Here is a 12,832-nt window from a genome sequence, read left to right as displayed (position 1 = left end):
TTTCAAGTTAAAGGCGATCGATCTGGCTGTCGAAGAAGGAAATAGCATGCGAAGAGCAACTTTTGCTCAAGTCTGCCAGTGGATCCTAACAGCGTGGAGCAGTGTCAAAAAATCTACTATCACCAGCGGGTTTCGAAAGGCTGGACTGCTGTGTGATGAAGAGGACAGCACAAGCTCAAGGGCGAATTTTCCTCGAGATGTAAATGACACTGAGAGCGACAACGAAAGAGAGACTGAGGAAGTGTGTGACGAAGTACCGGTAATTCTGAGGCTGTTCAATTCTGACACTGAAGACGACGACTTTAGTGGTTTTAGTGTGCAGGAGGAAGATGAAGATAGCGATCAATGACTTTTCCTGGTAGGCAACTGTTTTTTTTGTTTTTTTTTTACCAGTGTTACAAGCATGGAAAAAAGCATTTACGGTACGTATTTAATTAAAAGTTAAGGAAGAGGACTCCAGTGGCAACCTGTGAAGCTCTGATGAACTCCATTCCCAAGAGGATTAAGGCAGTGCTGGAAAATAATGGTGGCCACACAACATATTGACACTTTGGGCCCAATTTGGACATTTTCACTTAGGGGTGTACTCACTTTTGTTGCCAGCAGTTTAGACATTAATGGCTGTGTGTTGAATTATTTTGAGGAACAGCAAATTTACACTCATACAGTGTAAAAAAAATAAAATAATCGGCCAATTAATCGATTATGAAAATAATCGTTAGTTGCAGCGCATATATATATATATATATATATATATATATATATATATATATATATATATATATATATATATATATATATATATATATATATATATATAAAAACATCCAATGACCAGGACCGACTATATCATGTCAATAAAAAGAGGGCGGGAAAACACATACATTTTGTGCTGTGTGTAAAGATGATGTCCCTTGTGTGAAATGACAACAAAACTGCAGTTTGTAATCTCTGCACTGATAAAATTTTACACCAGAAGTGAATTAAAGCAGCAGTACACCATTGAAAGATTTAAGTTGAAGATGAATTGACAAAAAAAAAAGTATATTTTAAATATTATATATATACATATATATACACATACACACATATGAGAGCACAGAAAAATATATTTGTAGAGTAGTATTTTTCATATCCAGTTAAAGTTAATATATAAAAAGTTTATATCATATTACCAGTTTGTTGTTCAATGAAGTAGAAATGCTTGTGTTTGTGGTGAGTGAATGTGAGACTAACAGGAGGGTTTTTACAATTCAGTCAATGTTAATATGAATTAATAACATTTAATAAGTTAAGAAATCTTACTTTAATCTTCAGAATGTAGTTCACGTGTTAATGTTAATTAATGTGTTTTCTGTTTATGAGACCAGTTACTGTCAAACAACTTAATGAAATGGAGAGAATAACATTTGTATTTGCATTTCATTCAGAATTCTTTTAAATTAATTATTATTAATTTAAACGAAGGTATAAAAAGCAGAACTATCGGTATCGGCTGATATCACTCTGAATAATCGGTTATGGGTATCGGCTGAGAAATTTAGTATCGGTGCATCTCATATATTATATATATATATTATATATATATTATATATATTATATATATATATTATATATATTATATATATATATATATATATATATATATATATATATATATATATATATATATATATATATATATATATATATATATATAAACTATGCAAAACAGGTGTTGCCGCAAGCACACCTAGTGCAACTAATCAAGGGCTTCATTATTTGCACCAGGTGTGCTTGAGCTGCAACACATGAAATACCTGAACTGACTAGGTGCATAAATGAAATACCTGGACAGGGCAGAAAAAGGAAGCTATTAACGGCTGCAACCAGATTTCTGAGAAAACAGGTTGTGAAAAACCCTCAAGTGACTGCAAAAGACCTGCAGCAAGACTTGGTGGTGACAGGCACAGAGGTTTCAGTGAGCACAGTAAGGTGCGTACTAAACACAGAAGGTTTCCATGCCAGAACTCCAAGACGTACACCACTACTGACCCAAAAGCACAAGAAAATCATCTCTCTCTCTATATATATATATATATATATATATATATATATATATATATATATATATATATATATATATATATATATATATATAAAATCTATATCTCTATATCTATATCTCTATCTATATCTCTATATCTATATCTCTATATCTATATCTATATGTATGTATATGTATGTATGTATGTATGTATGTGTGTATATATAAACATGTACAGTCTCGATTAAAACATTTTGAAAATCGCATTAAAACAGTAATTTGAATTAACCAAATAAAAATCAGTCAGCACTAGTTCACAAATAATTAACTGCACTTGAAGCTTTCGAAAATTAAAAATGAAAACACCCATAACGAAGACGAACTGTATGTTAATACGTGAAATTCTGGAGGGAACGTCAGGCGGCGTGGCATGCAGAATTTGGAAGGGCTTAGTACAGCAGCTTCATATACAGAGACAAACTATTGTCTGTCATTACTAAAATCATCTCAACTTAAAGTTAAATGATTGCACCACTACACAATATGCCTAAATTTGCAACCCAATCATGTAGCCCAACACCACAGTTGCAGTATTGAGAGACTGAAAATCATCAGCTTGATCAGAATGAGCCCAAACAGGACTCACTGAAATCAGTGAAAAACAGTGACCCATACAAATGTGTTTCCCTTAGTACCTAGCCATCACATTATTCCTGCAAATGTGTGCTTCAGACATCACAAGAGCAGCTGGCTGGAGTTATACAGGCTACAGCGTGAGTCACAATAGTTCCACAGGGCAAACCAAGAACACCAAAATGGTTTATGTCGGATTAGGGTGTGACCACGTTTTCAAAGCATGATACACTGAAAGTACAGAGGCATCTGGGTATTGTATCTGAAAATACATTTCTTTTGAAGTTTCTTTGTTGATGTGAGGCACGAGGGCCATGCAACTGGCAATAATGACTCAAGTGCAGTACCTAATACAGAAACAGGCAATACAGTCAGTACATGGGACCGAGTGCATCTGGCTGGGTTATTTTCTGATTCCAAAAAGGCATGTAGACACCCCACCATTCTGGATACAAGAAGCTTAAAGCGTTCTTAAAATATTTGCCTTCTGTCCACTAGGAATATCAAGTGTAATGCAAGCAGTGAGCAAACACAATTAATGAGGCCACAGATCCACATTTTAATTTCTTTAAAATACAGGAAATTTATCCACTTCATAGTCCTTTCCCTTTGGGTTTGGGTATCCCCAAAGGGTATACAAGTCAGCTTAGTGCCCACTGCCACACCAGGGTCTGTGCATACTTCTGCATAAGGATTATTGGCCAATTTATAAGCAGGTAGCTATGGAATAAATACAGAAAATGTATCCAGTGTACCACTTGAGATGAACAAACCACAGTCCCCAGACCTGCAGTCGTAGATGAACAGCACTTCAATCTGAAATGATGGGTCTGGCCTTGAGAACAACCCCAGCATACTTGCATGTTGCTTGCAAGTGTCAGACATTCTCTAAAGAGGGTGTGTGCTTATCTACATCCCAGTTGTATGCAAACAAGTGGGAACATTCTGACTTTTGGTGTGAACTGGTTATACACTAAGACGCATCTCTTTCTGGTCTACCCTAAAGATGCATGGCTGCTTTGCCTATGCACTGGAGACTACTTGACCGTTTGTCACTGGGAGTGCATTAACTAGTTATAAAAAATAAATAAATAAATAAAAATCCTCAAAAGGCATGTAACGCCTCCAACCGCCATAACATTTCCACACACTTAAATCAAGATTTGGTGCGAAAAAATTTGTACAAACTGCCATTTGCAACAAAAGCATATGAAGGTGTCACGACTATAGTCTGAAGAGTTTGTGAATTGCAAGGATTATTGGTAAACATGTAGTCTCTGCTTTGTGATGAGTTCAAACACATCACAGAGTACAGCAACTGCACTTGAATGATTTTCTTCCTCAGTCGAGAGCAGGTTCAGCATTTTAATTATTCTCATTCTTAATAAAGTAAGATATCAGTAGTGCTACCTATTAGTATCTGGTGAAGTGTGTTATCAGGAAGTTTTAACATTTGATGACTAATATATTGATTTGCAGTTAAGAAACTTATGCTAACTTGAATCTAGGGGATAGAATGAAAGTGCCCTGGAGGGGAAGAACAAAATTAAATAGAAAGGAATGTTATGTACATATCTAACCATACTTCTATGACCGAGTGGAAACAGTAAAGTTCTATGGTGAGGTTACATTCAGTCACAGATCCACGCTTACATACAGTATGTAATCTTCCATTTTTTAAGGGGGATGTTGTGTGATTTATTTTTAAGCCAGAAAGCATTACTTTTACAGCATATTTACTGAAACCGGTACAGATACCTCTTTGATGTGAGCGATGAGCAGGTCATTAAGCCCATTTTGTTTTTCCCATGCAATTTTAGTCATTTCTGCCTGCAACTACTCCTACTTTTGGAGAGGCAAACAAAACACGTACATTCATATCTCTCATGGTGCAACACATTACAATTCCAAATATGGTGGCAGAAAAGAAAACAGTAATGAGGAATTTTCACACAATCACAGGGCTTCTAATTGTAATTTGGAGAATAGACTGCACAGATATAGTGACAAAAATCACTCAGCTATGAGGACTTTTCATATGTGAACAGAAAATACTATCACTGCATTATTGTATAGGTTATTTATGGCGCACGGTTGAGCTTCTTAAAACATTGTCACCAAGTGGTCAGGAAGCACACATAATTCTTTCATAATTCTTTCAATAGCAAGGTGCTATTGAAGATGGTTGACTTATTTTATTTCTTATATACTTCTTAGACAAGACATTCAAGTCCATCCATCTTCTGTACTGCTTATCCTTTTCAGGGTCATGGGGAACCTGGAGCCTATCCCAGGATAGAGTCGGGCACGCGGCGGGGTACACCCTCGACAGGGTGCCATCGCAATCACATACACATACCATTCATACACTACGGACACTTTGGACACGCCAATCAGCCTACCATGCATGTCTTTGGACTGGGGGAGGAAACCGGAGTACCCGGAGGAAACCCCTGCAGCACGGGGAGAACATGCAAACTCCACACACAGACCACAGGCGAACGTGCTAACCACTAAGCCACCATGCGCCCGAGGAAGTACTTTATTCTGTATATCTACTTCATTGCCTATGAGGTTCATAATTTTATTTGATTTATCAATGTGCATTATGCACATGCTGTACATTTGAATATGGCAATTTTATTTTGCATACTGGCAGTACTGGCTGTACACAAATTTACAAGTTCTTCGATCCACGTGTATAAATGAGACACCATGCATTGTTCTGCATTAAACCCTTGATTAGTTTGTCAATGTATACTCTGCTATTTGTCAGTCTCTTATCATGCTATTTATCTTGTTAAATTCTGAGCCTTATTTCTTGTTTTAAGGCAAGTAAATTATTTATAAATTAAAAATAACAATTAATAAAAAAATATTTAAGCTAATTAAACTTTAAGGACGACTACTCTAAAAGCTAATTAAAAAGGTACACTACATGCACTCTCTTATATAAAAAAAAAAAATCCATAAAATCAACATACAAAACATGCAAACTTGATGGTACCAGCCCAGCAACAAGTACACAAAAGTTCTTTCATTCATCAGAATCTTCACCTTCAGCCTTAAAGCTTTCAAGACCATTTTCAGATAATAAGTAGAACACTGATATGATTATGATCATTTTAATGTGGATCCAAGTACAAACATCATGCCTGAATGTTAAACCTGCACTAATATCCTGAAGCTGATTTGTCTAGAAAAAAAAGGCCTGTTTTGCTTAAAAAAAAAACCAAATAGAAGACAATGTTACTATTGTAGTAAAGACTTTCATTATGTTGTTACACTGCTGATCTCCTTGGGTGGGTCTCTGCTTGGCAATGGTGGCTCAGTGGGCTCTGGGATCAGAAGGTCAAGGGGTCAAGCTCCAGCACCACCAAGCTGCCACTGTTGGGCACTTGAGTTTGCGCCATCTGCTCTGTATAATGGCTGATCCTGCGCTCTGACCCGTGCTTGGTAACAAGCTAGGATTTTTGAAGAAAGAATTTAACTGTATTGTAATGTATATGTGCAAACAAAGGCTTCCTCTTATTTGTTTTCTTTCATAAAACACCAGAGCTGGCTGTACTGCCTGTAAAGTCACAAGACTACAAATATTTGCACAACAGCTCACTCCTCTCAGCAACACACATATATAGCAAGACAAAATTTTAATCAAACACATATTAATGCAGGTTAGGTCAAAACCAGACTGCAGATTAGACACACTGCAGATTACACACACACACACACACACACACCAGGAAATGGTTATACTGGTCCCAAGCACTGAGGGAGATTAGGGAGGATTATGAGGATAAATAAAGTAAGAGAAAGGTCTCTGACTTTTATCCTGAGCACAGAGTGAGGACAACCATGGTCCACACCAATCCCCCTGAAATTAGACCCAGGAAACAAAGCAGTACATGTCTGGGGAGTCTGATAATTAAATTCTTTACAGAGAGAGCAAAGAGAGGGCCTGTTTATTGCAGGGTAGTGAAAGTCTATTAATGTGGAAATAAAAGTGACCAAAATCCAATGGAAATAAAAAAAAATCTTGAATCGAATGTCACACAAAGAAGATATAATGTACATGGGAAAAGTTATACATGTTTGCTCCAGAATCCCCTAAAAACGCAATGTGTAATCTATAAATGTTAATTATTTCAAAAGTTACTGAAACAAGAACACATTAGTGCATACAAAACAAAATTATTTAGCTGCTTGATTATGCCCTGACTATGAAATTAAAATTACACCTCAATACACCCTGTTCACATACCAGTTGATATTTCCAAATTGATACAGACACATGTTCCAAATGACCTGAAACATTCTTTCTCAATCTGGAGTGTTAAATGCTGTCACAGTGACAAAATTGGGACAGACCTTTATGAATTATGCATCATCATCGTGATAGCTTTTTGTTAAGAGCAATGCAATCTTGATATTGGACCTTTGGGCCCCGTGGCAGATGGACATGAGCAACCACTGAGTCACCATTTGTTTCCTGATGAAGGTTATTTGATCAGGGCTAGCACTCACCCTGCCGTCTCCATTGCTGGGCCGCGGTGCATGGCTGAAGGCTTGTGCTGGGTCCTTGTGGTAAACCTTCAGGCACGACTGATCTGTGATGTTCCTGCAGAAGGAGAGATCCAAACTGTCCATAAATGCCTCCCAAACATCGCCATCAGAATGTGGCTGAAAATAATTTTGTCTCCTGAACTTGTCTACTGCAGGGTGAATAAAGTATGAGGGCACATCGATGCGAGAAAGAGGAGAGAGACAAGGTGAGAGGAGACAAAACATTCCATCAGGCACAGAGCAGAGAGACGAAACGGTAGACTCTTCGTTGAAGGTGGAGTCCATGAGTTAAGTGTCCCTAAAAAGCCCTGTGACCGTGCTTTCTGATCATTCTAACATTAACTGTGTGACAAAGTGATTTACCACTATCTCCAAGCAAGAGTACAATAAACTCTCACTTTCAATAATAAAGTGTGTGTATGCTATTTCTAATTTCTGACAGACGTTTGTCTGTGTTTACGTGTCTGTGTGTGCATGCGTGTGTAATTATGTGGTAGGTTCTACTCATGTGACCATAATTCAGTATCACTGGCTGATGATTAAAAAAAAAAAAGAAAGAAATTTAAAAAAAAAAAAAAAAAAAGTGAGAGAGAGAGAAGGGAGTGCATTTCAAAGTTCAGCTTAGATCACTATGGCATGCATACTTGCATCACTATATAAGGCACGAGGTGGTTGCCAGCTTATTAAAGATTAAAGAGGTGTGTGTGTTGTGCCTGTTGAGAAGTTTAAGTGCAGCAGCAGCAATCCTATCTCTGCTGTGCAGCTATAACCATTTTTTTTTTCCTGCTACACACGCATGTGTTTATGATGTTACAGAGCTGTGACCATAAAAATACAGGCCATGACAATTGGGTATTCACATATTAATGTCAAAGAATGGGATATATTAGGCAGCAAGTGAACAGACAGTTCTCAAATTTGATGTGTTGGAAGCAGGAAAAATGGGCAAGCGTATTGTGACAAGGGCCAAATTGCGATGGCTAGACGATTGGGTCAGAGCATATCCAAAATGGCAGCTCTTGTAGGCTCTTCCCACTAAGCAGTGGTTGGTATCTAACAAAAGTGTTCAAGGAAGGACAAACGGTGAACTAGCAATAGTTTAATGGGTACCCAAGGCACATTGATGCGCGTGGGGAGTGAAGGCTAGCCCGTCTGGTCCAATACCAGATAAGAGCTACTGTAGCACAAATTGGTGAAAAAGTTAATGCTGGCTATGAAAGAAAGGTGTCAGAACACACAGTGCATTGCAGCTTTCTGTGAATGGGGTTGCGTAGCTCCGGACTGCTCATAGTGCCCATGCTGACTCCTGTCCACCGCCAAAAGCACCTACATTGGACATGGACCATAACAACTGGACCATGGAGCAATGTAAGAAGGTGGCCTGGTCCGATGAATCATGCATTCTTTCACATCTTATGGACGGCTGGGTGCGTGTGAGTCACTTGCCTGGGGAAGAGCTGGCACCAGGATGCACTATGGGAAGAAGACAAGCCAGCAGAGGTAGTGTGATGTTCTGCTGGGAAACCTAGGGTCCTTGCCTTCATGTGGATGTTACTTTGACACGGAGCACCTACTTAAACATTGTTATAGACCAAGGACACCCCTCCATAGAAATGGTATTCCTTAAAGACAACGGCCTCTTACAGCAGGATAATGTGCCCTGCCAAACTGCAAAAAATGTTCAGGAATGCCTTGAAGAACATGACAGAGTTCAAGGTGTTGACTTGGCCTCCAAATTCCCCAGATCGAGCATCTGTGGACAAACAAGCCCGATCCATGGAGGCACCACCTTGCAACTTACAGGACTTAAAGGATCTGCTGCTAACAGTAACACTGTAGATATTACATTTGTTTAGAGAAAATGCTGTGGAATGTTTTAGAGAGGACATGTTTAGAAAGGCAGGGTAGATAGACTAGTTGGAGTTAACAGAAGCTGGTTCAGGACTTATCTGACTGACCAAAATAAATTTGCAATTAGTAATGCATATGTTATAGCAAAACCAGATGACTTATTTATTAAGCTCATGTTTAAGACATTAGATACTGGATGCTGAGTATGTTCCTCTTATTTAATTCTGACAAGACAAAAGTACTCCACAAGGACCACAGGCATCTAGAAGAAAGCTTTCTGATTGCACCATATGCAGCAGGTAAAGACCATGGTGTGATTAATGATGCAGTCTCTAGTTGGAACCTAACAGAAGATATCATTGCATATCTTATTTCCATTTCAGAAGCAATACATAAACAAGCCTCAGTTAGTCCAAAATGCATAAGCCATGATTCTTACTAGAACTAGAACATTTGACTAAAGTTTTGTCCCAAATGAAGTATTGTACACTTATACTATGTACTCTACCGTCTAGTGCATGAATTTTAGAAAGGTTATATTATCTCAAATAGAACACTGGAGTTTTTTTTAACTAACCGGAAGTATAAGACGTTTCCCAGTCAGTGGCACATGGCGTCATACGCATGCAATGCGACGCCGCTGGCTTTAGCAGATACCCAGAGTCAACAAAAATAAATTTCTTGTTTACTGTTTATGTCAATGTTACCTTTTATTCCAAACATGACTTCAGTCACCATCAGACGGAGGCGTAATTGTCAAGTGACGGCGGGAAAAAGTGTGCAACCTCCAAGTCCTCTAAGGCAGGGTAGCATTTTATATTAAACACTGCGGAGAAGACTTTACAAAGCGGAGCTTGTGTAGCACGGACACACGAAAGTGATGCACGAGCACAAACTTATGTTTATATCAAAAATGCTCCACTGTGTGGAAGGGAAACTGATAAAGTTGCTTAAAATTAATTAGATTAATTAAAATTAAGCTTAATTTAAGTTTATTGTCAATATATGTTGTATTTGCACACTTGGTTCCACTATTTGGTGCTTTTAGTGGAGATTCTGTCGTTTATTATAACGGAAGTGATATATTAGTAATGAGGCCACATTGCTCCTCAATTGTGGTGATACACAGTGGGAGCGCGTGTAAGATCTGTAAAGTCTAATAAAAACACTGATCAAAAGTAAACACAAGTAAAACGATATGTCTAAAGGCAGCGAGTAACAGAAACCATAAGGTGCAGTGAAAGGGAGGTTTTTATTAATAATTTAGGAGTTTTATTATCAGTGCTTTTTGTGCACCCATAAAACAATGCAGAAATACTATTATACAAAACTTATATATATATATATATATATATATATATATATATACACACACATACACATATACACACACACACACACACACACACACACACACACACACAAGTATTTATGGATGCACAAAAAGCACTGAACTAAATAGTCCTAAATTAATAGTGTGTGTGTACTGGCTTATTTTCAGTCTTATTTAATTGGACAAACAGTTGTGTAAAGTTTTAGTCTGAAGTTTATATATGTAACACTCCGTGTGTGGATTTTATTTTAAATAAATGGGGAAAAAAGGGTACTCAAACCCCCCGATTAATCAGGAAAAAAAAAATTAATAATAAATAAATAAATGAATAAAGCATCGCCCAAGTATTCGAAAATAATCATTAGTTGCAGCCCTACACACTACATATTTTATTCACACTACACTTGCTTCCCGTAAAACTTTTCACAGATAACAGAATAATACTAAATGACACTTAATGGTCTCACCCCACAGTAATATACATAGGCATATTTTGGTTTATGACTATGATCCTCCACACTTGCATCGATTCCTAATTAGAATGAAGAATGAAGACTACAGCAGGGGTCATAGATTTTTCTTCTACAAAGCCACACAGCTGTGGAACAGCCTTCCAATTAGTGTTTGGGACTCAGACACAGTCTTAGCCTGTAAAGTCTAGGTTGAAGACATATTTGCTTGGTCAGACAATTTGTTAAGTAGCTTTCATCTTAGATGAATTACAGATCAGCATCTGGGGATTTCATGGGTGTATAGAGTTCTAGTAAACCACCCCAGCTGCCTCCACAAATTTACCCCCACAAATTTACATTTGGAATATCATATAGCTAGTGTGTTACACAAATAAAGCACAAGCATTGCATAAGGTTAACAGTGTGAGTATTTCACATTTCGCTATTATGGTATAGCATCATAATGTTGCATGGTAAATGATTATATCAATAACACATACACTACATACCTGACATCACTCAGCTCATAGTACATGTTTCTCATGTCATCTTTGATGTAGATGGCTGTGCTGGGTGTCTCAAGCATTTTCATGCTAAGTTGCTGCGGGAAGGCGCTGACAAACAAAGCTTGCACTGTGTCTACAGTTGTGATCTCATTGGGCATTCGGATTTGCTTTGTGTCATCACCATACTGCAGGTATAGCACACCTGAATGAGGGAGAGGGAGGGGGAGAGGGAGGGGGGGAGGGGGGGGGAGGGAGGGGAGGGGGGAGAATGGGGGGGGAGATATTCAGAATAAATTTTCCAAACATTTAATTTTTTTTTTTTAGATGTACATTAATACATCCCGTTATATTTATGATTCCATAGAAACGCATGTAAAAACCTTTCAGAAATTCCTGTGAGACAGTGAACAATAGAAACAAAGACAGCTCCTATTCATTGCAGTGTCCTTAAATGCACAAAAAATTTTCACAAACACTGTCTTTGAAACACTCCATTTTGATAGATGTGTCACATTAAAGACTTGTAAGTAAACGGCCACTGCTATGATTGGGTAATTTTCAACGCCCCGCCATTACACGTGTGGATTGTTTTGAAAACTTCCAATGTTGAAAAATGGCAACCAGTGAAATAGAGCCATACATGTCAGAGCCAGAGTCAGATGTGTGTCTGTGTTTTTCCACAACTTGGCACTGCACAAGGTCTTGTAATCCTCAGGGGCATCTCTATCATTTTTTTTGCTGGAGTAATCCTATGTTTGTGTGTCTCTCTCCCTCTCTCGTAGTTACAGTACTCCCCTCCAACTACATGTGCGAATTGGTAGGCGGGGCTAAAGAGGCAATGATGTACATCTTCCATCACACTATGATGTCATACCGAGACGAAATATGAAACGAACCATTCTGGCAGCTTTGTAAAAAGCTTAATAAAAGCTGTTTTTGGACTAATGAGGAAGGTTTGAGTTCTGAAACGTACATGATGTTTTTATAGTACAATGACTTTTTATATGTCAAAAGATCAAGGAAATTTGATGTCTCAATTCATGACCCCTTTAAAAAAATCCAAAATTCTCTTCTGTTTCTCAAATGTATGGGTGTCATTTATGCTTTAGTGGCTTTAGTGCAAGCGTCCTTGATTGACCAATATTATTCTTTCGTTTCCTCAATTATTTACTCATTATATACCAAAGTATATTAAAAATATACAGTGGTGCTTGAAAGATTGTGAAACTAGATTTTTCTACATTTCTGTAAAAATATGATCTAAATTATTATCAGATTTACACACAAGTCCTAAAAGTAGAACACAATTAAACAAAAATATTATACTTGGTCATTTATTTATTGAGGAAAATGATCCAATATTACATATATGTGAGTGGCAAAAGTATGTGAACCTTTGCTTTAAGTATCTGGTGTGACTCCCCTGTGCAGCAATAACTGCAACTAAATGTTTCTGGTTGGGTTGCAG

General features: G+C 37.7%; 1 protein-coding gene across 11 annotated transcripts in view; it reads right to left on the bottom strand.

Annotated features, from left to right (window-relative positions):
• Positions 1-12,832, bottom strand: part of si:ch211-285f17.1 (sickle tail protein homolog) — a 104,163-nt gene that overhangs the window by 50,268 nt on the left and 41,063 nt on the right. For all 11 annotated transcript variants that reach the window (XM_017467159.3, XM_047154080.2, XM_047154092.2 and 8 more), the window contains 2 exons: positions 11,368-11,566; positions 7,184-7,277 (listed from right to left, as the gene is read on the bottom strand). In XM_017467159.3, the coding sequence (XP_017322648.1) occupies positions 7,184-7,277; positions 11,368-11,566 (293 nt within the window). The remainder of the gene's footprint in view (positions 1-7,183; positions 7,278-11,367; positions 11,567-12,832) is intronic.

Source organism: Ictalurus punctatus, chromosome 1 (assembly GCF_001660625.3).
Source record: "Ictalurus punctatus breed USDA103 chromosome 1, Coco_2.0, whole genome shotgun sequence".
NCBI classification, from domain to species: Eukaryota; Metazoa; Chordata; class Actinopteri; order Siluriformes; family Ictaluridae; genus Ictalurus; species Ictalurus punctatus.
This window is presented reverse-complemented; position numbering and strand designations above follow the sequence as displayed.